General features: G+C 43.5%; 2 protein-coding genes across 2 annotated transcripts; both read left to right on the top strand.

The window, feature by feature from the left end:
* The first annotated feature begins 1,377 nt into the window (after positions 1-1,377).
* LOC124137850 (endo-1,4-beta-xylanase 1-like) lies at positions 1,378-16,012 on the top strand. The gene is made up of 13 exons (XM_046504325.2): positions 1,378-1,616; positions 3,017-3,168; positions 5,188-5,280; positions 5,725-5,881; positions 6,306-6,348; positions 8,348-8,506; positions 9,620-9,675; positions 10,221-10,352; positions 11,494-11,665; positions 12,754-12,858; positions 13,665-13,880; positions 14,520-14,733; positions 15,874-16,012. The coding sequence occupies exons 1-13, from the start codon at positions 1,441-1,443 to the stop codon at positions 15,909-15,911; spliced, it is 1,713 nt and encodes a 570-aa protein (XP_046360281.2). The 5' UTR covers positions 1,378-1,440; the 3' UTR covers positions 15,912-16,012.
* A 4,010-nt stretch (positions 16,013-20,022) lies between these two features.
* On the top strand, positions 20,023-26,014 carry LOC124137894 (peritrophin-1-like). The gene is made up of 4 exons (XM_046504370.2): positions 20,023-20,269; positions 23,120-23,327; positions 24,851-25,066; positions 25,441-26,014. The coding sequence occupies exons 2-4, from the start codon at positions 23,288-23,290 to the stop codon at positions 25,632-25,634; spliced, it is 450 nt and encodes a 149-aa protein (XP_046360326.2). The 5' UTR covers positions 20,023-20,269; positions 23,120-23,287; the 3' UTR covers positions 25,635-26,014.
* Positions 26,015-27,026: the final 1,012 nt, after the last annotated feature.

The following is a 27,026-nucleotide window of genomic DNA, read 5'->3' on the forward strand; positions in this document are numbered from 1 at the left end:
CCTTTTAGTGTTATTTTTACATAACAAATGTGGCCGAGTGGCCTATGGTGTAGCACTTCCTGTCCCTGTCCGGAGCAACGTGCAGTGGGTTGGAATCTCAGATCAGGATTACCATCCTTAAGTACGCACGCACGCACGCACGCACTCACGCACGCACGCACGCACCGTCGGCACGTACGCACGCGAATATGTGGAAATATAGGCATTGAGCATTGAAAAAATGTGCGTCGCGAACAGGACATCTACAGTAACACTCCTGTGTCAGTGACGCATGTTTGTTTGTTTGTTGTTTAACGACGCACTCCAGTCGATCTACGCAACTGGGATACGATGACATGCATCAACCAAGTCAGCGAGCCTGAAACCCGATCCCATTAGTCGCCTCTTACAAGTTTATCGTCTTTTACGGCAAGCGTGGGTTGCTGAAGACCTATTCTACCCCGGATCTTCACGGGTCTCAAACACCATGTACTCTCACATAGTTTAAAACGGCTTTAAGACAACTTCCTCCCATGCAATATTTGTAGAAACTGAAAACCAGGTCGAAAAGTTACTCTGCGGTTACTCTACTCTCAAGATCGCCAACAACGCGTTTGGATCCCCAAAGAAATGAGTGAGTGAGTGAGTGAGTGAGTGAGTTGGGTTTAACGCCGATTTTAACAGTATTCCGGATAAATATCGCGGCGTGTCAGCTTAATGTCGGAGGAAAGCCCGAAGTGATGAAGGTCTCAGACGTTTACCACTTCGGTGAAACCAACGAGCTCGGGTATGGTGCTGACAAACCTAGAAACATAATCGGGGCGAACTGGGATTCGAACCCACAATCATAGGTTTCTGGCGTGCCCAAGGGACGCAACTCTGCAAAGCGAATCGCGTCGCCTCAGACGACTGGGCCACCCGTGTCCCCCCAAAGAAATGACAGGTATTCGTAAAGCTAATGGTATCATTATGGTTTGTCATAAACAAACACGGCGACTTCTGTCCGCCATAGTATACTACTCAAAAGAAGATAAAGATTTTGTTCATATGACCATAGTTAATCTGTCATGTCGCGTCATAAATTAAATGTAGACATATGAAAAAGTCGGGTGTTCCTTAACTTCTTTCAAGTAGTATATACGTACGCCGAGTTAAGGCTTAGTCTGCCCTGAGACCCAAGAAAATAAATGAAAAAGAAATCCAACACAAGCCAAGAATGATTTGGCAAGTCTAGATTGCTTCAACCCTGACATAAAGCATTGTTTTGAGCTCCACTTGGAATTTATTATTTTATTTTGTAGATAAGTATTGTTGAATATGATAATTTTCTGGGACTAAGTGTTAGTCTAGGTTAAGGCAGTTTAGAAGGTCAAAGCCTCGCGCCTATCTAACGGTAACTGTCAGGTCACGTGTCACGTGTCTCCCTACTGGATAGACTTCATTGACGTGGTTCCAGCAACAATGTGGCTCTTCTGTCTCTTGTTCCTCCCGACTGTTTGGGGAGGAACGGAACTTCTAAAGAACGCCGACTTTGAGAACCCCCACTTCAGCAGCTCCGACTGGAGGGCCATGTCCGGCACCATCGCATCGACGTCCGACGCCTACCACGGCCACACAGCGGCTAAAGTCACTAAAAGGTGGACCCTAATCTTTCATTTTCTGAACATGGCTTTCTGCTTCAAATACACGCAGGAACACTGTCGAGTCCATCTGAGGGAGAAACGACATAATCACACAGCTTGAGCAGACTTGACATTTCTACACCTAAGCAACACTAATACAATGCTATAGCATTAGAATTTAATATGAATTTTCTATCTCTTCCAGCTAAAACGGGGGCAAGGGTGACCCATCCGTGTAAGGCGCCGCAATTCGCTGTGCAGAGTTGCATCCCTTGGGCACGCCAGAAACCTGTGATATTTCGAATCCCGGTTCGCCCCGATTATGTTTCTAGGTTTGTCAGCACCATACCCGTGCACGTGGGTTTCACCGAAGTGGTTAACGTCTGAGACCTGCATCACTTCGGACTTTCCTCCCACATTAAGCTGACACGCCGTGATATAACTGGAATACTGTTAAAAGTGGCGTTAAACAACTCACTCACTCAAGCTAAAACAAAGTGTTGATAGTTTCCATACTGACCCTGAAGCTACTTTTGTCACCTTGTTAATGTTTCCAACCATATTTTTGTGATTGTTACAGCGTTATTTTCTCCATTTTAGCTGTTACATATCAAGCACAAAAACTTTAACGTACCAGATCTTCCTTCCAAATATTAGACCCGTGAAGATTCCGGGGTAGAATAGGTCTTCAGCAACCCATACTTGCCGTAAAAGGTGACTATGCTTGTCGTGAGAGGCGACTAACGGGATCGGGTGGTCAGGCTCGCTGACTTGGTTGATGTATGTCATCGATCCCAATTGCGTGGATCCATGGCCATGATATTAATCACTGGATTGTCTGGTGAAGACTCGATTATTTACAGACCGCCGTCATATAGCTGGAATATTGCTGAGTGCGGCGTTAAACAACAAACCACCCAACCAACCCAAATATTACGTTTCAAATAAGGGGCCGTGGTGTAGTCTAGTAGCGTTCGCTTGTCACACCGAAGATCCGGGTTCTGTCTCCCACCATGAATAAAATCCATTTCTGTTTCCCCCCACCTTAAAATTAGGGGCGCAGAAACATTTCGCTGTATGAACTGGTGACCCGAGCATGCAAACACTTTTAAGACTAGATGTTTAGATGTATTCACCGTTTCAGACACTATGTCCATATTGAATCTTATTAACCGTTTTAATGTTTTTATATCTAATTTTCGTGAACAAAATCTTAACACGTAAGCTCATGACATTACGTTCATACGTGTTATGGGTGAGCATCATCTGTTACCCAATGCAGACTACGTTTCTTGTTAACCATAACTCTCTGTGCAGAATTACGCCCCTTGATCGTGTCTGGATCGGCTGACAGTCGTTTTACCCGTCACTCACTCATTAATGGTAGATAGCTATTAAGAATCTCCTTTTTTCAGAACTCACAGTTACGGCGCACTAGAGCAATACGTCACGGTCAAGAAAGGTCACAGCTACTACTTCCGGGCGCATGTGAAGATACTGAACTATGCGCGAGGAGAAAACACGCAAAGTGTGGCATCAGGGATGGGATTCAAGGAAAGAGGCAGCGGTGACTTAAACGTTTTGCATGATCTAGTTTTCACCCGTAAAAGGTTATACACGTCGACACACGAAAATGTTAATATCAATTACCTATTTCCTTAACAGAGAACGCAAAATGTTTTCTAAGGCCATCTCTGTTATGACCTTGACCTTTACCTTTAGCTGACGTAGCCGTAGTATAGGGCATGTCCCTCGGTTTGTGAACACCTGGTGTTACTATGTTACTTCTACTGTTACAGGCGCTCATGAGCGTAGGTTCTTGAATTTGAAGGTTCCATTTAGTTTCGAGTCTGTTGCCATTGTTGTAATCGTGTCAAGTGCGAACGCACCCCACGCAACCTATCCTTGTAACACCCGACTAAAGACTCGGATATTGGCTGATTGCGTATCATCGTTAACAGCAGGCGTAGATAATTGCTTATGTTATCAGTCATTGTTTTTTTCTGGTCCAGACACGATCTTTTACAGGTCGCCGTTATGTAGCAATGGTGCTAACTGCGGCGTGGCACTGCTTTCAAAACGTCAACTCCGGAGAAAAAAATCAATCTCGATAATCTGCCGGAACAGAATCCATTGGGCGTAAAAGGACTCAATAGGTTTGGTTGTCGTTTATATGAAATGTCTGCACCACAGAAAAACTTGTCTCGATTATCTGCCAGTTCCATTGGACTTGAAAGGCGAAATAGTGATGACAATTATAGGAATGGATAGAAGATAATAGCCAGGCGGCTCCTCCCATAGTGAATGTACTGGTCGGGAGTTAACATTAACCCTTAAACTGCGGGTGACATTGGTCAAGCAGGTCATGCACTCTACATCCGGGAGTCTTTATTCAGGTCAGTAGAACCAAGTAGTTGCCTTGCAGCGGATTAGATGAAAGATGAGCCACCCATCTAAGACTTAAACTAATTAATCTATAAAATAAGAGTTCTTATTTTACTAATTATTTTAAATATTTGACAATATAATCGATAAGGAAGAAATAAGCTTCAGCTGGCAGCACTACAACTCCCTGGCGGAACAAGGGATGGTGGCTGCGTATATCTTCGTCATACACCTGTGGTGTCAACCTGTCTCTACAGCGATCGCATTAAAATGTATCTAGATGACCTAATAAAACACCCAGTAGATTAAATACAAGATATTGGGTAGAATAGGTCTTCAGCAACCCATGCTTGTCGTAAAAGGCGACTATGCTTGTCGTAAAAGGCGACTAACGGGATTGGGTGGTCAGGCTCGCTGACTTGGTTGATGCATTTCATCGATCCCAATTGCGTGGATCAATGCTCATTATATTAATCACCGATGTGCCTGGTCAAGACTCGATTATTTACAGACCGCCGTCATATAGCTGGAATATTGCTGAGTGCGGCGATAAACAACAAACCAACCAACCGACCATCCAGATTAGATACAAATGGCGACTTGAAGATACATCGTAACGCATGTACATCGTATACTAAACGACCTCTTCCTTGTTCTAGTGGATAGATCCCCGGCCGCGTCATGCAAAAAACGTTAAAAGGCGGTGCTTGTTGTTGCCCTGCCTGGCGCTCGGCATTACGGGGATAACACTGTGTCTCGTTGCTATATAAGTACAATCATCTTGAACGCGGGGTTAAACCCCATGTCACCCTACCTTGTATGTTAAACGCGTACTACATGCAGGTGAGGTGAGGTGATATGGGGTTTAACGTCGCGAGCAAGATTGTGTGTGTGTGTGTGTGTGTGTGTGTGTGTGTGTGTGTGTGGCTGCTTGTACTAGTCCGGACTGATGCCGATTTATAGTGCTAGCTCACTGAGATACCATGCTGCAGTTTAACATGAATACCCCACTCAGACACAGTATACTGACTCCGAGCCGACCAGTCCTTGTTTTAGCCCTTAATGCCGAGTGCCAGACAAGGTAACAACAAGTACCATCTTTTAACGTCTTTTGGTATGACTCGGGGCGGACGCTCCACCACTAGACCACGGAGCATTGTACTTCAATCAGTGATGTAATGTATATATGTCATGACACCAGGCAAGATGCACTACCAGGGGTTCGGCGTGACTCCGTTCATACAGACTGGCCAGTGGCACATCATCGGCGGGGATACACTGATCCCGGATGAAGGTAAGATGTAGCTTACCAACTGTATTGTCTTGGTTTTGTCAGATAAAAGACGTATGTTCCAATATGTAAATATTCTGGTGGAGAAACTTTCATCTCAAAAGCCTCAGAGAATGACAAGGTTTTTATTATACCGCCGACGGTAAAGTTCGCTCTGACAATATAAATATTCTAAGGCATTTTTGTGTGTCTAGAACAGAAAGTTGTACAACAATAAATTACCATTTTTGTTTTATCAGCTTACCAAGAAAAAATCAACAATAAGATGATTAAACAAATCCTGTACAATTGATTATTTTATGATTATGATTATTATTTTTCGACCTACCGACCACATATTCCATTATCAAAATTCGCAAACAAAAACTGAAGGCCGACATGACTGTATTGTTTATCATTTATGAATGATAAAAATCAATCAGATTATCCTATTTTATAATGTTATAGATATTACTGATGCGCATGTGTACATCCGACCTGACGACCAGAGCGTGGACTTCATCGTGGACTACGCCAGTCTACAGGAAGTTCCCCCTCTGTCGGGATTCCCCGCCGACGCCAACAAGAGGATTGATACTATTCGGAAAGCTGATATCACGATCAGGTACTACCTTGGTACAGCCAGACCATAAGTTCCGAATCAATACAAACGTGGGATTCGATCCCCTGAAAGGATGAGTGTAGAGTTACTTCATCTATTGACCCCGTACACTTTAAAGTGGTTTTCAGTGACACATCTGCTACATTGGGGGTCAGACTCGGTAACTTGGTTGATTGCGTGTCATCGTATCCTGTTGGCGTGGGACGTTGCTCATTATGTCCATCACTAGTTTGGTCAACACTCGATTATTTACAATCCGCCGTCATATAGCTGGAATAGTGCTGCGTACGGAGTTAAACAACAAAGTATGAAACGTTTTCACAGCTTCATATGTCTAGTCAATATGGTAAATTCAAGTTATTTTTCGTTTCCTGCAGTTAGTGATTTTATATGAACACGTTTACTTTTTCATACGCATGGTACACAGACTTGATGACCATTCAGTAGCCCCAAGCGGTCTAAGTATTGAGGTAAGATGGAACCTCGCTCTTTAGACCTCGCCACCTGAAATAGAATCACGAAATAGAGCGTATATTTTAGCATGCAGCTATCTTCGTTGATTAATAATCACGTTATTTCATGAATCTATTTCAAGTGGGAAGGATTATAGTGATAAATACGGTAAAATTGGTGTTATGTATGGAATACTGTTAGGGGCATTTTCTCGTTATCGCATTCCAACGATTTTGACCTTTGGAAACACGCTAACGGTGCCAAACGTTCGAGAATGCGAGATCGCAAGAATCCGGCTAAATCTCGCGTCCTCGACATTTCAAACATTCATTCAAGGTCAAGATCGCGAGAATGAAAGTCTTAGATCACGAGAATGTCCCTTACAGTATGTCATATTTACTTGCATATGGCAATACCATACCGCTTATGAATTAAATATAACTGCTACTTAATTAATGATATGGAAGACATAAAAGTCGTTCTTGATATAAGGTTAAGTAACACTGCAGTGGAATATGTAAAAAATGATGACAGTTTCAAACAGTTTACAATAGAATTAGAGTTTTCCGACATAGTTTTAAGCTGTGGTGTTTCTGCTGTTTTCTTACTTAACGTCAAGGCATGAGGGTATAACATGTGCGTGACTGGGGTCCCTCTACACAACCTTAACACCATGTTAATCGGAAGTTAAAGCCCAGCTTAAACCGGTACCACGGTTGGTTCGCGCAGCAAGCTCAGCGCTTTCAGCAAGCGGCGACCCAAAACTGCTACAACAGCTGTACCATATCCGGTTGTAATTGTGCATGCATGGCGTACTTAATTACGGATGTAAATAAATATGGAGGCATGTTTTGGGCGGTGATAAGATAACATGAATCTCTTCTGGGGTTAATTTGGCGAGAGTTAATTTATTTTTAAAAAACTGCACGTAGATTACTATTTCTTTTCAATCGATATTGAGAATTAATGAACTGTCGTCCAATCGCAGCCTACAAGAAATCGAACACCGCCTGTCCATTCGTTTGGTAGAGAGGGGCCCAAGTCTAGATATATCTAAAGTTGTGTTGTCGCACAGACCCCTGCTCTTTGGTCTCCACGTCATCTGTTTCACAGACCCAAGAGAATCAGTTAAAAGACGAGTTCAGCGAGAATGAAGCATTGTTCTGGGCTCCATTTATATTTTACTTCTTATTTTTTAGATATATAGTTTCAAATATGATATTTACGGGAATAAATGCTAGTCTAGTCTAGTCTAGTCTAGTCCCTAGAGGCAAGGGTCCCGTTCCACATGGCAATCTTAGCACTACGATTGTCGTAAGTCAATGTTAAAGTATGGTAGTTACGATCGTCTTTGCGCTTCGACTGTCGTAAGTCTATGTTAAAGTACGGGAGTTACGATCGTCGTAGAGCTACGATTGTCGTAAGTCTAAGTTAAAGTATGGTAGTTACGATCGTCTTAGCCCTTCGACTGTCGTAAGTCTATGTTAAAGTACAGGAGTTACGATCGTCTTTGCGCTTCGACTGTCGTAAAAGTCTAATTTAAAGTACAGGAGTTACGATCGTCTTTGCGCTTCGACTGTCGTAAGTCTAATTTAAAGTACAGGAGTTACGATCGTCTTTGCGCTTCGACTGTCGTAAGTCTATGTTAAAGTATGGTAGCTACGATCGTCTTAGCCCTTCGGCTGTCGTAAGTCTAAGTTAAAGTACGGGAATTACGATCGTCGTAGAGCAACGATTGTCGTAAGTCTAAGTTAAAGTATGGTAGTTACGATCGTCTTTGCGCTTCGACTGTCGTATGTTACGATCGTTGTATATTGTCGTAAGTCTATGTTAAAGTATGGGAGTTTAGCGCCTTAGCGCTAAGATCGGTTTGTGGAACGGGGCACAGTTCCATGTGCTTCTTCACTAAATATTTCTGATGATACTGGCAGGTGGTTTTTGAGTGCTTATTTCAACTGTTTAACCACCAAAAACCGAAAAATGTATAATATTTGGATTCTTATACTAATGTTTCAGGCAGAGGAAACCGCCGGTATGTTTGGCTTCGGGGCAGCTATAAATGCATTAGCACTGGTGGACCCGAGCAAGAAGGGCTATCAGGACTTCTTCTACCAGAACTTCAACTGGGCCGTCAATGGAGGCTATCTCAAGTGGAAAACCATGGAACCACACAGAGTGAGCCGACATTGTTATTACTGCATTCCTTTCATTTTGACAACTGTCTGCTTTGAATTTAGCAGTCGTAATTTACTCTCGTTCATTACACTTTTTGACTGAGACAGTTTTGCGCCCAGCTTATAACAATATAGTTGTCCATTTTAGCGTGTCCCGTGCTTATCCATCTCTTTCCATCCTTATCCCATCTCTATTCATCCTTATCCCATTTCTATCCATCCTTATCCCATCTTACCCCGTCTTTATCCCATCTCTATCCATCCTTATCCCATCTTACCCCGTCTTTATCCCATCTCTATCCATCCTTATCCCATCTTACCCCGTCTTTATCCCATCTCTATCCATCCTTATCCCATCTTACCCCGTCTTTATCCATCTCTATTCATCCTTATCCCATCTCTATCCATCCTCATCCCATCTTACCCCGTCTTTATCCCATTTCTATCCATCCTTATCCCATCTTACCCCGTCTTTATCCCATCTCTATCCATCCTTATCCCATCTTACCCCGTCTTTATCCCATTTCTATCCATCCTTATCCCATCTTACCCCGTCTTCATCCCATCTCTATCCATCCTTATCCCATCTTACCCCGTCTTTACCCCACCTCTATCCATCCTTATCCCATCTTACCACGTCTTTATCCCATCTCTATCCATCCTTATCCCATCTTACCCCGTCTTTACCCCACCTCTATCCATCCTTATCCCATCTTACCACGTCTTTATCCCATCTCTATCCATCCTTATCCCATCTTACCCCGTCTTTACCCCACCTCTATCCATCCTTATCCCATCTTACCCCGTCTTTATCCCATCTCTATCCATCTTTATCCCATCCTTATCCTATGAATGGACACGGGTGGGCAAGAAGGTGTCCGATTTCGCTGCGCATAGTTGCACCCCTTAGCCGTGCAGTGATCCGCTGATAGTCAATTCGAACCCTAGTTTCACCTCAATCACAATCCTTGGTCTGTCAGCTACAAGCCTAAGGAGGTGAATAAATGTAAATGTATTCTGGAATAAAATACAATGTCACTGATGCCTCTAGATATATCTGCCTTCTTTATAAAGCAGTGCACTGTTACGGTCACTTCTATATTGTGTTTTATAGGGTCACATTGACTACAACACTGCAATGAAGGCCATAGACGCACTACTGCATCACGGGTACTAATTTCAACTTTAATAATATTACATAGTTCCTTATATTTGCAACGTATAAACCTCTTGCAAGTGCACTTATATTCATACATCTGTCTTTGCGTTGAAGGGGCATGGGTGGCCCAGTCGTCTAAGGCGCCGCGATTCGCTGTGCAGAGTTGTGTCCCTTGGGCACGCCAGAAACCTATGATTGTGGGTTCGAATCCCGGTTCGCCCCGATTATGTTTCTAGGTTTGTCAGCACCATACCCGTGCTCGTGGGTTTCACCGAAGTGGTAAACATCCGAGACCTGCATCACTTCGGGCTTTTCTCCCACATTAAGCTGACACGCCGTGATATAACTGGAATACTGTTAAAAGCGGCGTTAAACCCAACTCACTCACTCACTTTGCGATGAGACTTATTGTTTGAATGAACATTTTATATAACAATATGGAAGTTTGTATGTTTAGCATTTAAGTTAAAGGTCACAATATCTTCAATACATGTTCAATGGCAGTGTAAGTGTATCAACAAGATGTCTTTCAATCACCGGTCGCTGTTGTATTCAGGGTCAAAGTTCGAGGACACAATATCTTCTGGGAGTCGAACTCGCCTGCCTGGGTGGACCATCTGTCCGGACAAGCCCTGCGCCAGGCCATGGAGAAACGCTTGACCGACGTGGTTGGACACTACAAGGGGAAGTAAGTCATCCGGGGTTGGACGCAGCTGTAATGACATATCAGTGTTTATAATGAACATACATGTTCCTGTAGGTAACCATCATGACAGACCTACAGAAGGACTGATAATAATTCCATCAGCAAATATTATCATCACCTTGTAGTTGGAAGCTACTATGATGGTGTACAAAGGATCGTGCCTGTTTATGATGAAACCTACGATCACAGGTATGCAGCTGACTTAACAAGATCATTATTGGGGCGGATGAGGGATTTGGGACCATGTAGGGACCAAACGAACAGTTACTCATCGTAAACATGTTTTTGGCTGACTTTGGATGAACTATATATCTTGTTTGATAACATCTGTGATTTACTTGATTTACATTTGTTAGATGGTGGACAGCAGAAATAATGATATATGTTCATAATTAGGTCTTTGAAAGGCATTTATAAGTGATACACATAAGGAAGAGAATATATGGAAGTCAACTTCTTTATTATGAGGAACACAACGTTTCGGAATATATGCTGACTCCTTCATCAGGTGATGTGTGTGCGTGTGTGTGTTAGTGTGTGTGTTTGCGTGCGTGTGTGTGTTAGCAAGCATTCATCTGTACCAGTTTTCCTTCTAATTACTCTTGAAACAGTAATACTATATATTTCTACATATTCTGTCAATGGTCTCTTACCATTGCAGACCCGTAATCTCCATGAAATGAAGGCAATATATGTCCTGCCACTGAAACCCAGTACAGTGTGAGACCGTTCTGAGACAGGCATACGTCATGCTATTGAAACCCAGTACAGTGTGGGACCGTTCAGAGACAGGCATACGCCATGCTATTGAAACCCAGTACAGTGTGAGACCGTTCAGAGACAGGCATACGTCATGCTATTGAAACCCAGTACAGCGTAAAACATTTCAGAGACAGGCACACGTCATGCTATTGAAACCCAGTACAGCGTAAAACATTTCAGAGACAGGCACACTTCATGCTATTGAAACCCAGTACAGCGTAAAACATTTCAGAGACAGGCATACGTCATGCTATTGAAACCCAGCACAGTGTAAAACATTTCAGAGACAGGCATACGTCATGCTATTGAAACCCAGTACAGCGTAAAACATTTCAGAGACAGGCATTGCCTTCTATCCCAGATTGCAGCACTGGGATGTCGACAATGAGGCTCTGAGCGGAGACACACTCGTCCGCCACTCTGGAGACCGAAATCTCACCATGTGGATGTTCAGAGAGGCCCACAAGATCGACCCGAACGTTCATCTTTTCCTCAACGACCACGAAATTGTTAACTATAACAAACACACTGTGGTAAGGGGTCCTACTTACACCTCCTAGCTGCGGTAACCGTATATATATGTGCTCCTGTCTATAAACGTTTTTGCTATTGACTTGTGGCTACGGGAAGTCCCACAGTGTTTTCCTGATAGATCCCGATCCAAGTCTCAGTCGTACTTTATTTGCTTCAGAATGTGTCGTGATCTAACGAAAATGCAGCATGGTTCATTTCCTAAGACACTCGCCTTTGAAATACGAGTACTTATGTTTTAGATCTTGCAAAAATATATTTACTTATTGAGTTGGAAACAGGGCGGGTAAAGATTGCGCTCAGCAATGCCGGTCAACAATCCGTACCCTCCCGTTGATGCCAACCCGATAAGGCCATGTAAAAATACGTTGTCGAAAATATAAAAATACACTTATTTGAAGGCAAGTATTTTAGGAAGCGAATTGATTTGCAGTTTATATAGGATTACGATCCACGTACACTATAGCATGGTTGTTAATGTGGTATATAACGTCTTTTGTTTGCAAGTTGTTCATTGGTATCGTTTTGTATTTTGAATTCATTATTTGTGAACAGTGAACTTTTTATTTTTTAACCGAATGGTCGCCCATTTGCCACACGACTACGGCCTGTAAGGAATCGAGTCTTGACCAGATAATCCAGTGATAGTGAACCAAAACAGTTTCACGATAGCGCATTTACTCATTTTGTTGAAACGAAAAACGAAATGTTAATTTTGAATTTCGTCTGTTGCGTAAGTGCAGAGATTGTGATGTTTACAAATAAAGAGAAACACTTCAAAAATAAGTTCGTAAAATCAACAAAATCGTGATTTGAGACCTGGCAAATTATGTGACATCGGGAAGGTGGTTTTCCTACTTGATTGAGCTGTAATAGTACTTATTTGTGCGTACAACAAAATCAGAGAGACTAGACCAACGGTAATTAAATTAAAACTAAATATGTCCGGTTTATATGTTTGTGAATCACTTATGACGGGACATTTGTCAAGTATGCAAGTTGCTTTTGTTATCTTATTAAGAACCTTGTAAAAGTGGTTTGTTGTGTCATGATTGTAAATGTTATATTTCTGGCTTTTTCTACCTGTCAGGCTTTAGAAGACCAGGCTGTGTACTTCAAGGCAGCGGGAGTTCCTGTGGGAGGAATAGGAATACAGAGTCACCTCCGCCACCCAATAGACCTGGCGGTGGTCAAGGTAACGTCAGCACTGAAGGTTATAGCGACTCTTGTACTTGTATATGTGCCAAGAAACAATATGGTCGTGTGTGCAGGTGTTGGCTAAAACAGTGATACATTTAATATCGAACTTTCAGAGTACATTTAGCTGTCCACATAGGTGCTCTCCTCCCCACCACTCCTCCTCCTCATCATCATCCATGTCCGTTATCCGCCCAAATACAGCTCCTCCAACACCTCTTTCCCTCCATTCTCACCAGACCCCCCCCCCCCCCCCCCCCCCCCAACACACACACACACACAACTTACAAAAAACAGTTCGGCCCACAATCCACATATCCTCTGATCATCAGTAACCCGCCATACAATATATATTAGTCAAAAGATTCTGAAGTTAGAGAACGCCCGATTCTTTCATACTACTACAGCTGATCTGTGATTTACCGTAGTCACATGAAAAAGGACCCGTAAAATCCGGGTCTTCAGCAACCCATGCTCGTCGTAAGAGGCGACAAACGGGATCGGGTGGTCAGGTTCGCTGCCTTGTTTGATGCATGTCATCGATCCCATTTGCCTGGATATATGCCTATGATGTCAGTCACTGGATTGCCTAGTCCAGAGTCGATTATTTACAGACCGCCGTCATCTAGCGGTGTTAAACAAAAAAGAAACAAAACTCAAGTGTTCATTGACTTATTTTGACTAGTACATTCGTTACTATTCGTTACTAAGCTACATATATTGCCATATGTTTGTGTGTATGACTTAGTAAGGAATACAGGGCACAAGCACACTGTTCCTATAAGACGTCACCTGGTTCTCTAGGCTCGTCTGGACGAGGTGGCCCGGGCTGGACTGCCCATCTGGATCACGGAGCTGACGGTGGAGGGGGTGTCAGAGAAGGACAAGCCACAGATGTTCGACGACCTGCTGCGTCTCTACTTCAGCCACCCGGCAGTCCAGGGGGTCATGCTGTGGGGGTTCTGGAGCAACATAATGTCCAGACCTGAGTCAGCTCTGTGTACAGGGTCGGGCTGCACGGTAATTGTCATATATTTGAGAAGACGACGGCCCTATTAGTCAGAGTGATTGAGTGACTTGCGTTTAAAACTTTGATGAAACCTAAGAGCACGGGTGCATGGTACTGAGTGAGCATTGTTTTACGCCGCTTTTAGCAATATTCCAGCAATACCACGGCGGGGGACATCTAAAATAGGCTTCACACATTGCACCCATGTGGGGAATCGAACCCGGGTCTTCGGCGTGACGGGCGAACACTTTAACCACTAGGCTACCCCACCGCCCGGGTATGGTACTGAGTACTTTGTGATAATTAAGGGTGCAGCTAGGTACATTTAGATCAACACATATGTAATACAGTCAAACACGGCTGTGTCGAAGTTGAAGGGACCTTCGTAAATACTTCGAGTTATCCGAGGTTCGACACAACAGATACATGCTAGATAAAGAAGCAATACGCAGGAACAAAGTTTTACTTCGAGACATCCGTAAGTTCGACACATCAAAGTTCGACTCTACCGTATTTGCCTGTATGAGGAAATGTTCTGAAAGTTTGACCATCCCTTCACATACCCCGAAAGAAATAAAATATTCAGGTATATCTGACAATAATTATTATATGATTTATGGATGCTGACATTTTTCCTCCCTCCGTGATAGCCAAATGAGAGTGGCAAACGTGTCCACCAACTCTTACAAACAGAATGGCGGACGCACGAGAACCACAACATCCAGAAAGGTCAAACAGTCCGCATCCGGGGATTTAAAGGACACTACACGTTGCGCGTGAAGCACAGTGGCCACGTGATCCACGAGGAAAGTTTCTATCTGGGCTACAAGGGGACGGACCTCAAAGTGTCGCTTACTGGATCCAGTAGGTGGATGGTTGCGTTTTCTGTGCAATACTTAAAGCGTGACTTTGCTCAAAGGTCCGTGTTCAGCATGAGCTAAGGCGGTGTATCAGACCCCCGTGGTCCGGGTTAGAATTGGTCTTCAGCAACCCATGCTTGCTGCAAGCGGCGATAATTTGGATCGGGTGGTCAGACCCTCTGACTTGGTCGTCATCGTATCCCAATTGCGTAGATCGATGCTAATACCGTTAGTCACTGGATTGTCGGGTCAAGAATTGATTATTTACAGACGCTATTCCAGCTATATGACGGCGGTCTGTAAATAATCGAGTCCGGACCAGACAATCCAGTGATTAATATCATGAGCATCGATCCACGCAATTGGGATCAATGACATGCATCAACCAAGTCAGCGAGCCTGACTACCCGATCCCGTAAGTAGCCTTTTACGACAAGCATAGTCACCTTTTACGGCAAGCATGGGTTGCTGAAGACCTATTCTACCCGGGAAGCTTCACGGGTATATTCAGCAGTGGGTGAGGTGATGACGTAAATCCTCCTGGGGTATTGTGCAGGAAGCTGAGGCACGTTAAGTCCCCATGATCCAAGGTTTGGTGGCCAAGCTTGGACACTGGTGGCCTATAGTGAGTGAGTGAGTGAGTGAGTTGGGTTTAAGGCCGCTTTTAACAGTATTCCAGTTATGTCCTGGCGTGTCAGCTTAATGTGGGAGGAAAGCCCGAAGTGATGCAGGTCTCAGACGTTTACTACTTCGGTGAAACCCACGAGCACGAGTATGGTGCTGACAAACCTAGAAACATTATCGGGGCGAACTGGGACTAGAACCCACAATTATAGGTTTCTGGCGTGCCCAAGGGACGCAACTCTGCAAAGCGAATAGTGGTGCCTTAGACAACTGGGCACCTGTGCCCCCTGGTGGCCTATTGCCCGTGTTTGAAAATGTATAAAAAATATTGTTATGCCCAAATATGTTTGACAAATTTGTTCTTGCGTATAACTTTTTATTCATAACTCACTTGTGTATATATGAACTAACTTGTTCTCGTCGCAATATGGCTGAAATAATGCCGATGCGACGTTCTAGTGTAACTCGCTCACTCTTGCACCAAAATTGTCGGACATTTAAAATCAGCTTTCCTTCTCAGGCACGAGTCCACATGTGGATCAAATTCTGGTCGGCTGAGGCTGAGGCAGAACAGCATACAGCGTTTGGAAACGCTGTGTATCACTTTTTGTGGCGTAGACCATCAACAAAATATGTTGAATTAAACCTCAAAAACTAAACCACCGTTGTCATTGTCATTTCCAGCAAGTACAATGGTATTGAGTTCACCCTTGGTCCACAATGGGGTCTTCATCACGAAATGGACCCCTTGGTTGGTTGGTTTGTTGTTTTACGCCGCACTCAGCAATATTCCAGCAATATGACGGCGGTCTGTATATAATCCAGTCTGGACCAGACCATCCAGTGTTTGATATCAACCAAGTCAGCGAGCCTGACCATCCGATGCCATTGGTCGCCTTTTACGACAAGCATAGTCGCCTTTTACGACATGGCTTACTGAAGACCTTTTCTAACCCGGTTCTTCGTCCGATTTGTCGCCTCTTGCGACAAGCATAGTCGCCTTATACCGCAAGCATGGGTTGCTGAAGACCTATTCTACTCCGGATCTTCATGGGTAAATGGATCCCTTATTTGTCGTGGGTTCGAATCTCAAATTCGCCCCTAGTGTCAACCAACGTTTATGCCCTTTCCCTTGTTCCTAGATGTCTCTATGAACTGTGTGACATTAAGATGTCGCTCTGTGATGTATCTGAACTAGCGTACACAGGGCGTTATACGCAACTCCCTCACCCACTGGTCTTATGATGCAACTTCTTGTACAGAATGACATGATGCCTCTGTTGTCCCGAAACCCGTGAAGATCCGGGGTAGAATAGGTCTTTGGCAACCCATTCTTGCCGTAAAAGGCGACTATGCTTGTCGTAAGAGGCGACTAGAGGGATCGGGTGGTCAGGCTCGTTGACTTGGTTGATGCATGTCATCGTATCCCAATTGCGTGGATCAATGCTGATGATGTCAATCACGGGATTGTCTGGTCCAGACTCGATCATTTACAGACCGCCGTCATATAGCTGGATGTTGCTGAGTGCGGCGTTAAACAACAAACAAACAAACAAACATCTTACCCCGAAGTTAAGTCTCAGTAAGATACTGACGACAACTCCCTTTGGGATTCCAGGTTAGAATAGGTCCCCATCAACCTATGCTGTCGTAAGAGGCCACCAAAAGGATCAGATAGTATAAAGGCTCTGTGTATTCGTATCCAGAGGGCGTGGATCGTTGCTCATAATACTGATCACCGGATTGTCTTGTCCAGACTCGATTATTAACAGGCCGCGGTCATAAGGCTAGCATATTAATCACTGACGGCGTCATGCGGGCCAGACAATCCATTGACTGACATGCGCATCGATATACGCGATTGAGATACGATGACTTGCATCAACCAAGTCAGCGAGCCTGACTACCCGATCCCGTTAGTCGCCTCTAACAAGTATAGTCGCCTTTTACGACATGGCTCACTGAAGACCTATTCTAACCCGAATCTAGTCACATGTTTAACACAAGAGTGAGTGAGTGAGTTGGGTTTAACGCCGCTTTTAACATTATTCAAGTTATATCACGGCGTGTAAGCTTAATGTGGGAGGAAAGCCCGAAGTGATGCAGGTCTCAGACGTTTACCACTTTGGTGAAACCCACGAGCACGGGTATGGTGCTGACAAACCTAGAAACATAATCGGGGAGGGATTCGAACGCACAATCATAGGTTTCTGGCGTGCCCAAAGGGACGCAACTCTGCACAGCGAATCGCGGCGCCTTAGACGACTGAGCCACCCGTGCCCCCGTTTAACACAAGAAGTGTGCCCACTGCTAGTGGCACAATAGGACAACAATGCAATCTCCGTTCAGCCACATAACAACGTGAACACCGCCCTTTACAAACACAATGGCGCACACATGATACTTAAGACAACAAGACATGTCAGACCGTTCTTAGCAGGAGGTAAAAGGCAATAACTCCATGCGCATGAAACACCATGTCACGTGATACCAGGACCACATCTACAAGACTATCGCAACATGTCGTCAGCATAGGGCCTATATTTCATAACAATTTGTTGTGGAAGAATTGATGTTTCCGTAAAGTGTCCACAAAGAAGACAATATCAGAGTACTGATAACATATTTAATGTTCCTGAAGCCAAGTGAAAACGATTATACTCATGAAGAAAAAATGGTTTGTTGTCAACTATAGGCATGTGCGGACATACACCACTCTAACAGTCTCTTACAGTGAGTGAGTGAGTGAGTGAATCGGGTTTAACGCCGCTTTTAACAGTATTCCAGTTATTACACGGCGTGTCGGCTTAATGTGGGAGGAAAGCCCGAAGTGATGCAGGTCTCAGACATATATGATGCTAGCCAACCTAGAAACATAATCGGGGTGAACCGGGATTCGAACCCACAATTGTAGGTTTCTGGCGTGCCCAACCGAGGCGCCTCAGACGACTGGGCCACCCTCTGATATCGTGCCCCAGCTTACAGTCATGAGACACCCATCTCCATACCACCAGGGGCGGTCGGGTAGCCTAGTGGTTAAAGCGTTCGCTCGTCACGCCGAAGACCCGGGTTCGATTCCCGACATGGGTACAATGTGTGAAGCCCATTTCTGGTGTCCCCCGCCGTGATATTGCTGGAATATTGCTAAAAGCGGCGTAAAACCATACTCACTCACTCCATACCACCAGAGAACCAGTACAAAACAGAAGGTGAAATCAGTGATGACACCAGGTGTTCGTGAGATGTGTGTGTATATATATATATATATATATATATATATATATGTGTGTGTGTGTGTGTGTGTGTGTGTGTGTGTGTGTGTGTGTGTGTGTGTTATATCACGGCGTGTCAGCTTAATCGTGGGAGAAAAGCCCAAAGTGATGCAGGTCTCAGACGTTTACCACTTCGGTGAGACCCACGAGTACAGATATGGTGCCGACAAACCTAGAAACCGGGATTCGAACCCACAATCATAGGTTTCTGATGCGTCCAAGGGACGCAACTCTGCACAGCGAATCGCGGCGCCTTAGACGAGTGGGCCCCCGTTAGCCGACTGAGATTGCATACCGCAGTGTAACATGAATACCCCACTCAGACACAGTATACTTAAAATTGATTTTCATGAGTGAGTGAGTGAGTTTGGGTTTACGCCTCTTTCCAGCAATATCGCGGCGGGGGACACCAGAAATGGACTTTTCACACTGTACCCATGTCAATAATCGAACCCGGGTCTTCGGCCTGAGAAGCTAACGCTTCAACCACTAGGCTACCCGACCGCCGATCTTCAAAAACCCGGACTGCCTCCGTGGTCTAGTGGTAAAGCGTCCGCCCGGTGAGCGGAAGGTCCGGGGTTCGATCCCCGGCCGCGTCATACCAAAAGACGTTAAAAGATGGTACTTGTTGTCTGGTGCTCAGCATTAAGGGGCTAAAACAAGGACTGGTCGGCTCGGAGTCAGTATACTGTGTTTGAGTGGGGTATTCATGTTAAACTGCGGCATGGTATCTCAGTGAGCTAGCACTATAAATCGGCATCAGTCCGGACTAATACAAGCAGCCACACAAACACACACACGTACATGCACGTCGCTATATAAGTGCAATAATCTTGAACGCGACGTTAAACCCCATTTCACCTCACCTCAAAAACCAGTGCTTGTCGTAAGAAGCGACTAACAGGATCGGATGGTCAGGCAGCCTGACTTGGTTGGTCGATGCTCATGATGTCAATCACTGGCTGATCTGGTACAAACTCGACTACTACCGCCTTTGTTTGTATATTGGAGTGCGGCGTTAAATCACAACAAACAAACCAAGCTTCAAGTCCACACGTGAGCCACATTCTAGTCGCTTGAAATGCCAACATAGGCCTCTCGGACGAGGTGTCTATTGCACTACCTAGTTGTAAATAAACAAACAAGATCCCTTTGTAGTATTGCACGTCGTTTACAGTAAACAACAGATTGGTGGGGGTCCGTTGTTTGCGACATTTATTCTTCTAAGCAACAAGTTCCTGACACATCTCCGACCAGGTCAGCCAGCATGTATTGATTTCAGGCGGGCTGTGTCCTTCCCGACATCCTCACACCTCGATGTTTTGGCAGCATCAGATGGTCAATATTGCTTTCTCTGCCATACAAATAGCGTTAAGATTCAGTCTACGGTCTGTACATTGTGGGGCAAAAGCCCGGAACGATCCCAAAGTAAGTTTGTTCAGGTGAATCCCACACGACCAGCCCGGCGCAACGCGGCACAGTTTATAGCTATAAGCAAATTAACCAACGCCCACTGGTATCGAACTCTCAACAAATACAACACTTGGTCGTGGATAAAGCAACGAGCGAAGCTCGGCGCTCATATGACGGAAAGACAGTCGAGCGAGGACTTGATTTTGGATTTACTTTGAACTCTGGGCAAAGGTAGGCGCAATTTGGTTCTTAAGATAACTCGTGACGGCATTCGTCCTTGTCATGAAAATATCTGAGGTCATGAAACCTCAAATTTAATGTATTTTTTGATGTAATGGTTCAAGACATTCGATAACGAACAGTGAGTGAGTGAGTATGGTTTTACGCCACTTTTAGCAATATTCCAGCAATATCACGGCGGGGGACACCAGAAATGGGCTTCACACATTGTACCCATGTCGGGAATCTGACCCGGGTCTTCGGCGTGACGAGCTAACGCTTTAACCACTAGGCTACCTGACCGCCCCCGATAACCAACAAAATAAATCACGAACATCTACACATTCGCATATGTCAAACAGCTATCTACGTTCATCCACAGTGTCAGTTGTGGTAGAAATTGTGGATATACCTGTATGCATGAGTGAGTATAGTTTTACGCCGCTTTTAGCAATATTCCAGCAATATCACGGCGGGGGACACCAGAAATGGGCTTCACATGTCGTGCCTGTGAGGGTTGTATGTATGAACATGCGCCGATGGCCTACATTCTTCAAGAATCATTTAATCAACTCCATTCTTGCTCCTTTTGTTATAGGTTAATTGATAAAAACGTGCATATGTTCTGTGTCAAAAATGTGTATTTAGAAATAGACTAATGATATCATCGTTTTCCCGCTTATTCGTTTTTACATACAGTAAAGTACGGTTATAACGAACTGAAAGGGACTGTTAATTTTAGTTCGTTTTAACCGTAGTCCGTTATAAGCATATATACAGCATAAATACAGCAAATAGTCGGGACCAAAAAAGTAGTTCGTTATATCCGTCAGTTCGTTATAAGCGTGTTCGTTATAACCGTAGTTTACTGAATTGTACTCAGTCGGCTTCAATGGGTAATAGTTTCCAAAGGTAATTTCTTTGAGAGGCATTTAGAAGTTGGAATACTAAGGAAGGAGAGTGAGTGAGTGAATACGGTTTTACGCCGCTTTTAGCAATATTCCAGCAATATCACGGCGGGGGACGCCAGAAATGGGCTTCACACATTGTACCCATGTCGGGAATCGAACCCGGGTCTTCGGCGTGACTAGCGAACGCTTTAACCACTAGGCTACCCGACCGCCCCACTAAGTAAGGAGAAGATTTATGGATGAACAACTTCTTTATTACAATATTACAATTAGGAACGTCGTATCAAACGCATCGTGAACATAACAGACATCTCCGATCCATTGTTACTACATCCCAATTTACTTAGCTGTATAAACACTGCTTCATACCTGTATATATGCTTCTTATCCATACTACAGTAAACTACGTTTATAACGAACATGCTTTTCACGAACTAGCGGATATTACGAACTTAATTTTTTTGGTCCCGGCCATTTGCTGTATAGACGTTGTATACATGCATATAACGAACTACGGTTATAACGAACTAAAACTAGTGGTCCATTTGAGTTCGTTATAACCGTAGTTTACTATATGAACATCACTTGCTTGATACCGGTGTTAGAACCTACACCAAAACGTCACTCCTAATTGTAATAAAGAAGTCGTTCATCCATATATCTTATCCTTACTTTCAAAGGGATGCTTTGTTGCTGCATCCAACAGCAATGCTGTATAATCATTGGATGTATTATCTAACAGTATGTAATGTCTCTCAGCTACAAGTGCTTTCTATAGCGTACGCATCAACATTTTGCGAAGTATCCATCACAGGTATATATAGGAATACCAAGTTGTTTTTTTCATTATAAGTAACCACCCAATAACTCGAACAAAAGGTCGAACCTAATATTCGAACCTCAAATGTCATCCTCCCTGACCATCAAACCCCGCCCCAACCACCCCGCCCCTCGACCCTAGCACCCAGCACCCAGCACCCTAGCACCCCACCACCGCGAACACCGACCCGGACCCCAGACCCCAGCAACCCAGCAACCTGGACCCTAGCACCCCGAACCCCGAACTCCGAACCCCGATCTCAGACCCCAGACCCCAGACCACAGACTCCAGACTCCAGACCACAGACCACAGACCACAGACCCCAGACCACAGACTCCAGACTACAGACCACAGACCACAGACCACCCGGCACGACCCTCTGCTGTTTCACAACTCCTGTTTCACTGAACCCATACTCAACGATTCGCTCGCATTTCTAAAATTTTGATCTAAAAAAATGGAAACAGGTGTGTCCACTTCGTTGACATAATGTATAAAATAAGAGAATCGAAACAATTTCATAACATAATAATTAATGTTCATATTGAGCGTTGCATGTTATCGAGGAGGGACCTGTAACTTTACGAATGAAATACACTGTACTGTTATAAATCCACGTCTCCCAAAGCACCCAAGTGTCTTATCATGTTTGACAACCAGCTCCTCAAAGAAGAGCAATTAGAATTCAGCCCATGGATAAAGCACACACCTTTTATTTGAGCAAAGCAATAATAATATCGCTATGTTGTTTTGGGTAAACAGCGCCTTAACGCGAACAGAGAGCTTACATATGTAACATTCTCCGGGTCACGACAATCTGATCTGTTCGACTGCATAAACATAGCAGAGAGTGACAGTTTTCTCCCGTTTTGTGTTGCTCACGTTTAGAGCTTATGTGTTTCACTGATGACGTTTATTCGCACTAACTGAAATACCACATTTCATAATACATCGAACAAACACTTAAAAATATTCAACCTTTAAGGGCGAAAGGGAAAAAAATCAGTACTGAGTCATTTTGCAGATGCATGTTTAAAAGCATATTTTCCTTTCGAAATAAAATCCTTTTCAACGAGGAACGAATAATCATTGGCGTCTCAAATGTAATAAAAATATACTTTTTTCTTTCAGATGTTATTTGAATAAATCAGCTCTCATTGAAGCCGCGATGAAGCCAATTACGGCGGAGGATATTCGTTATTGCTAGGTAACCAGAGGGTGGAGTTTTACAAGGTGGTGTTTTATGCCCATCCAATAATGTTTATATAGGAAGCGGACGTTCTGTTGAGCCTCTGAAAGATGGATACCTTGTTCTGGTTGGTGGTTGCCAGTGCTACAGGTAAGAATAAGATTTTAAAAACTTGAATAACCTTTAAGAGAGTGCAACTTTGTTTTCGCCTGTGTGTCTATAATTTGATATATTTTAATTTTAACATTATTTTCTGTAGGTTTAAAACATAACCGATGTACATTGTATTCCTCTTTTCAAATACGTGTCTGTAAAATTATCGCCGACGTTTCATCAAATTTTAACCAGAACTTAATTCATGTTTGCATTCTTGTACAGTAAATTAGGGTTATAACGAACTCAAATGGACCACAAGTTTAGGTTCGTTATAACCGCAGTTCGTTATATGCATATATACAACGTCTATACAGCAAATGGCCGGGGCCAAAAATTAAGTTCGTAATATCCGTCAGTTCGTTATAAGCATGTTAGGTATAAACGTAGTTTACTGTATATCTGATGTTTTCTATCATTTGCATTGATTGCTAGAATTATGTAGAACACCATGTCCTTATCAAGAGTTTCCATGTATGATCTTATAGGACTGTTCGATTTCTGGCCATTTAACGTAAAAAAAGGTAACAAAAACAAATGCATTTTCTCTGCATACTGGAATTAGCAGACCGTGATATCAACTGTATTATATTTTGTATTATATATTTTTATGTTAAATAATACTTATCTTATTGCTCGTTTAATGAAAAAGGAGGATATTTGAAGCAATACACAACCATCGGACCCTTAAATTCTATCGAGCCCCTGATACTTAAAGGAGTAGCACAAAAAGAGGTTTCCTCATCTTAAATAACCTTCTCAACTCAACTCGAAAGGGTGCACGGGAATCATGCACGTTGAGACGCCCAACGCTAACACCGTATTCGTGCGTGCGTGATTCCCGTGCACCCTTTCGAGTTGAGTTGATTGGTTCAACTGAGTCATATGGCCCTGTGACGCAGGGGTAGCATTAAGCAGATGGCTGTTTCAATGAATGCTCGTTCCAAAAACGTCGGTACCTTAAATTACCTTCCAGACTATACGTGTATTTGTCACTGTCAAAAAAATGTCGTGTTTTGGAACTATGGAAGTGTGTCATCATGTACAGATACACATGCAGATACAGAATAATACAGATACACCCACTTTGGTGATCCCCGCGGTGATATTGCTAGACTAATACCAAAAGCAGCGTAAAAGCATACTCACTCCCATATGTGTCTATTTGGATAGTCGATGAATATTTAAGGCGTTGTTCGGGTTGGTCGGGTTGCCTAGTGGTTAAAGCGTTCGCTAGTCACGCCGAAGACCCGGGTTCGATTCCCGACATGGGTACAATGTGTGAAGCCCATTTCTGGTGTCCCCCGCCGTGATATTGCTGGAATATTGCTAAACGCGACTTAAAACCATACTCACTCACTCACTCACTTAAGGCGTTGTTCTCTTTTCATGCTTAATTAAGAACTCAGGCCTAATACATTCTATGTGGTTTCAAACCTTAATAATCTCATTGTTGGATCAAATACAAGTTGTCGGTGATCGTCGTCAATATAAATAACAGCTGGGTGTATTGTACACAGTACTGACGTCACTGAGCCAGTCGACGTCATGGGTTCACCTCTGCGACGGCCGGCGGGGGTCGTTCCCTCACCCCGACTACTGCAACCAGTACATCGTGTGCGCCAACGCCAGGATCTACGTCATGAACTGCCCCGTCAGTCTCCACTTCAACGCTGCCCGGGGGTACTGTGACTACCCCAGGAACGCCCGATGCAGGCTCAGCAGGCCAACGACATGTAAGCTTCGAGTGTGTTTATCTATATGAGAATTGTTGACAGATTATAAAGCTAAATTGTGCTGACAGCGCTCTCCACTCACTCATTCACTGACTTAGAATACACGGAGCAAATATTTGAGCCCCTTTACAAACTCCACCTTCACCCACCCGCGAAGATCCGGGACTTCAGCATCCCTTTTGTCGTAAGAGCCGACTAACGGGATCGGGAGATCAGACTCGCTGACTTGGTTGATGCATGTCAAACAAACAAACAAACTACAAATATATATATATATATATATATATATATATATATATATATATATATATCTAACTAAAATATTAAACCCACTCACTCACTGATCGCGTAGTAATCCACCGCTTCCTTTTCAGGTCCGGATCTGATGGTCTGTCCAAACCACGTGATGTACTTCGAGTTCCCTGATTGGTCCAACTGTTCGAGTTTCTACGTGTGCGCAGAAGGCCAATTGGCGAAGAGATCCTGTCCGGGGGGTCTTTTCTATGACTTCATCAACTGGAAATGCACGTACGAGAACGAGGCCACATGCTTCCAGCCCACCAGTTAGACGCCTGCGTTATATCAGAAGTTATAGGATCGGCTGTATAATGTGAACTATTCAAATGCTGCTTGGGAGCTTCTAGTGCGTTTGTTTACTGACTTGAAATGGACTTAAATAGAAATATAAAACGGATTTAGTTGAAATGATTTTCGAAACGTATTGGTGGTCGGGCAAGCATATTTAATTACTCCCCTTTGCCATTGACCTACTGATTTGAATTCGTTACTAAAATTTAGAAAACTTAGACGGGAAGAATCATATTTTTTAATTCCGTTAACCAAGTGATACCACGACGGGGAATCCCCTAACAGCTACTTGTGATTGTGACGATCTTATCGATACCATCTGTTGTATTTTTCAAACTGAAAATAAACCTACAGAAAATACAGATTCTTTAATTGTAATTTAACAGAAAAATAATATGCTCCTCTCCTCCTAGGATTGATCACATTACCTATTGCTATGTCAAATTAGCCTTGCTCCAAGTCTGTACTGAATGATAAATCCATGGGCGTATAGCTACTGTAAGGCTTATGATAAGCAAGTCTATATATGCGGACAGTTCTAATGACACCAGTCTTTTATAGCGACAACTTGTATTAATTTATATAATCATTCTAGAAATTACGATTTTAACTAATTATTATTGCCTAAGAAACTTGTGCAAGTCTAGTTCCAGTAGAAAGTTTGAAGATATACATACATTGTCTTAAATATGAATAGTTACCTATAGACTTAACCACACTAAAATGAAATTGGAACCGATAACGCAGCATGAGGTTTCATTTTAGGAGATAAATCATGTGTGTTTGTTATATAGAAAACTACAGGTAACTAATCAATAACAGAAGGTTTATCACCATTCGATAATAACACAGACAAAACTAACCTCACGCTATGCGTTCAATTCCAAAGTCAATATAGCGCGTTAAATCTACAGGTCAACTAGCTCTACATTGAAAACACTGTTTTTTTTAATCCTAAATAACAACCAAAAATCTCAGAACACACCATGTTTGAATGCAGAACTGTTAATAAGTTTATAGCTATACAAACGGATTATAAAGTTTTTGGTGTTTATGTTTGTATCACCGTCGCGAGAAATAAAACTACTGGCAACGATTCGTATAAAACATCACGAAACATTAAAGACACTATGAAGACTTCCACAGACAGCGGAACCCTGTTAGTTCATTCGTCACCACTCGCCCCTTTCCGTAACCTGCATTCGGCTTGTCCCGGAATAACACGAGTTGGTCACGAATGAATGTTAGTTCGGAAACCACGTCTTCTGGACGATTACCGTTGAGAACGTCCATCAAGATCAAGAGTCGTATACGTATATTCGTTAATCCAGACGCTGGTCAATAAGGAGGACAACTAGATAAACCCAGCTGG

The sequence above is a fragment of the Haliotis rufescens genome, unplaced genomic scaffold (genome assembly GCF_023055435.1).
Source record: "Haliotis rufescens isolate VD_foot unplaced genomic scaffold, xgHalRufe1.0.p SCAF_138, whole genome shotgun sequence".
Taxonomy (NCBI): Eukaryota; Metazoa; Mollusca; class Gastropoda; order Lepetellida; family Haliotidae; genus Haliotis; species Haliotis rufescens.

Excerpts from the sequence above, each read along its gene's own strand:
- LOC124137894 (XM_046504370.2), top strand. The coding sequence starts at position 23,288 with ATGGATACCTTGTTCTGGTTGGTGGTTGCCAGTGCTACAG. Across the intron at positions 23,328-24,850 it reads GGTGGTTGCCAGTGCTACAG|TACTGACGTCACTGAGCCAG; the intron begins GTAAGAATAAGA and ends TATTGTACACAG. Across the intron at positions 25,067-25,440 it reads GCTCAGCAGGCCAACGACAT|GTCCGGATCTGATGGTCTGT; the intron begins GTAAGCTTCGAG and ends CTTCCTTTTCAG.
- LOC124137850 (XM_046504325.2), top strand. The coding sequence starts at position 1,441 with ATGTGGCTCTTCTGTCTCTTGTTCCTCCCGACTGTTTGGGGAGGAACG. Across the intron at positions 1,617-3,016 it reads GCGGCTAAAGTCACTAAAAG|AACTCACAGTTACGGCGCAC; the intron begins GTGGACCCTAAT and ends TCCTTTTTTCAG. Across the intron at positions 9,676-10,220 it reads GACGCACTACTGCATCACGG|GGTCAAAGTTCGAGGACACA; the intron begins GTACTAATTTCA and ends TGTTGTATTCAG.